The sequence below is a fragment of the Nannospalax galili genome, unplaced genomic scaffold (genome assembly GCF_000622305.1).
Source record: "Nannospalax galili isolate Female #2095 unplaced genomic scaffold, S.galili_v1.0 scaffold1938, whole genome shotgun sequence".
Lineage (NCBI taxonomy): Eukaryota > Metazoa > Chordata > Mammalia > Rodentia > Spalacidae > Nannospalax > Nannospalax galili.
Window position 1 is genome coordinate 35474 of NW_008341479.1, and position 5584 is coordinate 41057.

Consider the following 5584-nt stretch of genomic DNA (forward strand, 5'->3'; position numbering starts at 1 on the left):
TGGTGAGATGCTGGTGCCACATTCCTGATGACCTGGTGTCTCCCAGGTAAACCACTTTATGGAGAGGAATTCCCAGACCTTAAAAGGGAACCATATCTGAACCTCCCCCTGTACCTGTTTCTGGAGTTAACCATGGACACTAGCATAGAGCAGCCAGTGTTTTTCTTGTGTGCTCCATGCTGGTCCTGAGCTCGCCTGTTGGTTTTGAAAGCTGGTTTACTGGTTCAGGGCACCTTGTGTCCCAAGGGCCCCAAACTTCCTGTGTTCACTCCATTCCAAGCAGCACTGCAAGGAGGTTTTCATATGGGCTCACACTGAAGTAACATCACTGTGTTTCTCCACAGTAATATCTGGCTGTGTCCTCAACTCTCAGGCTGTTCATTTGCAGATAGGCCGTACTTTTGGAGTCATCTCTTGAGATGGTGAATCTGCCTTTCACAGATGCACTGTACTCTGTTGTGTAGCCCTTATCTTTATTTCTAACAACAGCAACCCACTCTGGTGCCTTTTCTGGAGCCTGGCGGAACCAATACATGTAGTAATCACTGAAGGTGAATCCAGAGGCTGCACAGGAGAGTCTCAGCGATCCTCCGGGCTTCACCAAATCTCCTCCGGACTCCACCAGCTTCACCTCACCCTGGACACCTGCAAACAGAGAAACCTGGTCAAGAAACTGTCACACATGTCCACTGTCCTTCTCACTCCTGTCCACTCACAGGATCAGCCTCTCTTGTTCTCCATAAATTACCTTTGAAAAGCACAACAAGGAAAACCCAGCTCAGCCCCAAGTCCATGGTGAGTCTGTGTTCAGCGTTTACCATCGAATGGGAACACCTGAGTATCCAGGGCTGTGATCTTTTGCCAGAGCTGCAGGGTCAGGTCTGGACTGGTTTTCAAGAGCGTAAAGAGAGCATATTTGCATATCTCCCTGGTATATAGTGAGCCCTGGTGTTTGATGCCTGAATGACAGCATTTTCAGAGCAGGACAGTAGTGCTTCAGTACTGTGGTGGAAAGATAGTGTCTTACAATGAGGCAGGAAATACAGACATTCAGGTGCCAGTCCTGCTGGACTCATCCCAGGGTGAGTGGCTGTGCTTCTAATTAATGCAGACTTTGGCTTCTATGTGCCACTCTTGGATAGAGGTGAACGTGACGACTGAGGCGTGCAGAATATACTTGAAAGGAGACTGTTTTATGTTTTCCTTGCTTTTAGAATCTATATAAATTGGTTATAAAAACATCACTCAACACTTTTTAAAGGTTAAAACATCATTTAATTTATGTCTTATAGGGTTTATACTGAGTACAATATTGTATAACTGTAATAATTCAACTGTAAACCTAAAAATTTACAGCCAAATTTGAAAGAGATGCATCCTACCTCAGGAAAACGTTATTGAATATGTCAATTGTGTTGTAATGATATGCTTCTTCTAAGTATGTTGTTATTAAATAAATCATTTTAAAAAATTAAAAAAAAAATTTAAGGTTATGAAGAACACATGTTAAAAAAAAACATCACTCAGTTAATTTCTATTGCTGTGATAAAAATACTGACAAAAGACACTTTTTAAAGGTTAAAACATCATTTAATTTATGTCTTATAGGGTTTATACTGAGTACAATATTGTATAACTGTAATAATTCAACTGTAAACCTAAAAATTTACAGCCAAATTTGAAAGAGATGCATCCTACCTCAGGAAAACGTTATTGAATATGTCAATTGTGTTGTAATGATATGCTTCTTCTAAGTATGTTGTTATTAAATAAATCATTTTAAAAAATTAAAAAAAAAATTTAAGGTTATGAAGAACACATGTTAAAAAAAAACATCACTCAGTTAATTTCTATTGCTGTGATAAAAATACTGACAAAAATCAACTTGGGGAGAAAGGATTTGTTTTCTCTTCTATCTCCCAGGTTACAGTTCATCATCGAGGGAAGTCAGGGCAGGAAGTCAGGGCAGGAACATGGAGGCAAGAGATGGAGCAGAGACCACGGAGGAACGCTGCTTACTGTCTCTCTCCCCTGGGCCATGATCAGCCTGTTTTCTTATACAATACAGAACCACCTGCCCAGGGTGGCACCACACACAGTGGACTGGGCCTTCCCATACGTTGGATAGGCCTGTCCTCCAAAAGAGCTAGCAACAACTGGATGTCTGAACCCTAAGGGACTCCACAGAAAGGGGGGGGGAGACAGTCACCCCTCCGATCCAATCGGTCAGCTTCAATTACACGAAGGGAAGGGTCCAAGGAGAGATGAGGAAGAAGCCAGGGAGGAGGTGGTGCTTCCCTGTCTTGTGCCAGCGGGCCAGCGGGCCAGCAGCTGCGGATCTGGAAAGCTCAGCTGAGATGTAGGGAAAAAAGCTGACATGTGCCCATGCCTTTGCATGAGCCCTGTAAGGAAGCCAAAATAAATATCACAATCCCTTAAGCTGTATGTAGTTTTTGTTGCTTGGCTGTAAGGACAGCATGGGAAAGAGGGTCGCAGTGTGCCTTCCAATGGGTCTGAAAGCCAAAAGAGTGCACTGGCCTCTCAGAAATAAATTTGACTTTACGTCATATTACTTAACAAGAAAATGTCTCACGGACATGGGCATCAGCAAATACAATGTAGGAAATCCCTCAAGTGAGTTTCTCTCTATCTAAATGTGTCAAGTTGACAAGTAAGTCTATTTAGCACAATTGACCCCTTGTCAACTTGACACACAACGTAGTTTTTGTTGGTTGGCTGTAAGGACAGCGTGGGAAAGAGGGTCGCAGTGTGCCTTCCAATGGATCTGAAAGCCAAAAGAGTGCACTGGCCTCTCAGAAATAAATTTGACTTTACATCATATTACTTAACAAGAAAATGTCTCACAGACATGGGCATCAGCAAATACAATGTAGGAAATCCAACTGAGTTTCTCTCTATCTAAATGTGTCAAGTTGACAACTAAGTCTATTTAGCACAATTGACCTCTTGTTAACTTGACACACAAGTATATCACTATTGAACATAACCTTTCCATCCTTTTATCCCCAAAATATGATGGTAAAATTAATATTACAACATAAAGCAGTACAACCTTAAGCTCCACAGTTCTTAAAATCCAAACACTTAAAAGTCCACAGAGCCTTTTAAAAGTCTCTTAACTGGGGGTTCTTATAAAATCCAAAACAAGTGCTATCTTACTTCAAAGGGAAGAATTGGGCACACCTAAGCAAAACCAAAGTCCAGCAAAGCATGTTTAGGCATAGCATTGCCTTCTATTTTTAACCCAGTGGGATTAGAAGACATGTGTGGAGGCATTCTGTCCTAGGAGAAGGTAAGGCGTTGTGCCACTATGAAGCTGTTGTCAATGAGCTTGGGAAGCTTAATTGTAAATAATATATCCAAGGACCACAAAACCACTGTTTACATTCAGACAGCTTCTGGACCGAATCAGAGTGGACATAAGAGACTAGAAAACATGAGTCCCTGCTCAGGTGATTAAGATTCTTCAAAGGATATATTATAGCCTACCTGCCTTCTATTTTTAACCCAGTGGGATTAGAAGACGTGTGGAGGCATTCTGTCCTAGGAGAAGGTAAGGCGTTGTGCCACTATGAATCTGTTGTCAACGAGCTTGGGAAGCTTAATTGTAAATAATATATCCAAGGACCACAAAACCACTGTTTACATTCAGACAGCTTCTGGACCGAATCAGAGTGGACATAAGAGACTAGAAAACATGAGTCCCTGCTCAGGTGATTAAGATTCTTCAAAGGATATATTATAGCCTACAGGAAGAACCCTAGTGATTATATTTCAGGAACTGGACTCAGACAGAGGAGCTACCCTGTCTCTCCTGGAGATTCAGGTAGACTGGGATCATGCCCTGCTCAGGGAAGATATTTATCAATGTCTGTGAAAGATGGTGTCTTGGCCTGATTCCTGTTGCTTTGATAAAATACTGACCAAAACCAACTTGGAGAGGAAATGATTTAGTTGCCTTACAGCTCACAGTGTATCCCAAGAGAAACGGCAGGAGCTCATTGCAGAAGCCTGGAGGCAGGGACGGATGCAGAAACCATGGAGGAGCACTGCTACTGGCTGGCCTCCCCTGCTTGCTCCCCTTCTTATGTGGCCAAGGCCACCTGCCCAGAGATGGCACCACCCACAGTGGTCTGGGCCCCTGCATTAATTAAAAAACAAGAAAATGCCTCACAGACGTGTCTGCAGGTGAGCCTTAAATAAGAAATTCCTTAATTGATGTTCCCTCCTCTCAGGTAACTCTAGTTTCTGTTAAGTTCACACAACCTTACCAGCTCAGACGGTCTGTGTCATTTTAGATCCCTTAAAGAGGAAAATTTCTTGTTTTTACTATTACTGTTCTTTATACTTTCCACAGTCCTTTGAAGGCAAGGTGCAGCTGGCATCTGTGACATCTGCTGAAGGGAACACCCGTGCCTGCTCCATTCTACGCTCCTGATTCGCTGCCCTTCTGTCTTTATCAGTCTAATTAAAAAAAACAAGAAAATGCCTCACAGACGTGTCTGCAGGTGAGCCTTAAACAAGAAATTCTTCAATTGATGTTCCCTCCTCTCAGGTAACTCTAGTTTCTGTTAAGTTCACACAACCTTACCAGCTCAGATGGTCTGTGTCATTTTAGATCCCTTAAAGAGGAAAATTTCTTGTATTTACTATTACTGTTGTTTATACTTTCTGTAGTCCTTTGAAGGCAAGGTGCAGCTGGCATCTATGACATCTGCTGAAGGGAACACCTGTGCCTGCTCCATTCTACGCTCCTGATTCGCTGCCCTTCTGTCTTTATCAGTTTCTCTTGAGAGAAGTCAGAATGTATCTCATGCACCTGCTGTGAAACTCAGCAGCCTTGAATACACCCTAGACTTGAGGCCGCTGTCTCAGGATGGGAAGGGATGGTGCATATCAAATGGTCATTCTGGTCTGCTGATGCTGCATAAGGTTAACCCCACCTTAGGCTGGGATGTGACCAGATTCCAACAACCTACTCTAATGGGCGTGGAGGTTTGGTGTCTCTCAGAAGGGCTCTGATCACAGGCAGGACCCAAAAGATAGTCCCTCTCTTGAACCCCACAGATTACTAGCTTCAGGAGGACTGGAGTCACTGAGAAGGAAGGTCAGAAGTGATATTGTTTAACTCAGCCCATGTGACCTTTGTTCACATCTTGTCAACCTCTCGGCTTCTGTCAGCTCCTGTATTTTCTGGAACATTCCTATGGCACAGGCACACTCTTAATGCCTTCCCATTTCACCGTAGGAAATTGTGGAAAGTGAATACAGGGTTGTCTTGACTCCCAAGGCATAAAGTGGTGGAGGCGGAACGTTAACCCTGGCACTCAGGTCCTGACAGGGCCATGTGTCAGGTACCTCAGGCCCTCTTTTTTTCTTAACTTAAAAATTCAAGAATTGGGTTCTAACAGTAGTGGCTCATTATAGAGTTTTATGAAGTAATATGTGAAAAGTGGCTCTTATAGATGACAAAATCTACTGGTACTAAATTGCATGAATCTTCATAATTATTGTGCATGACCATTTCCTTGAAACTGAAGGATTATTTCAATAGAGGAGGGAA

At 42.9% G+C, this 5584-nt stretch overlaps 1 gene segment (V, D, J or C); it reads right to left on the reverse strand.

Annotated features, from left to right (window-relative positions):
* Positions 1 to 325: 325 nt before the first annotated feature.
* LOC103737414 lies at positions 326 to 845 on the reverse strand. The segment is given in 2 exon segments: positions 326 to 645; positions 749 to 845. Coding segments are annotated over 2 exon segments (393 nt in total).
* Between the last annotated feature and the right edge of the window lie 4739 nt (positions 846 to 5584).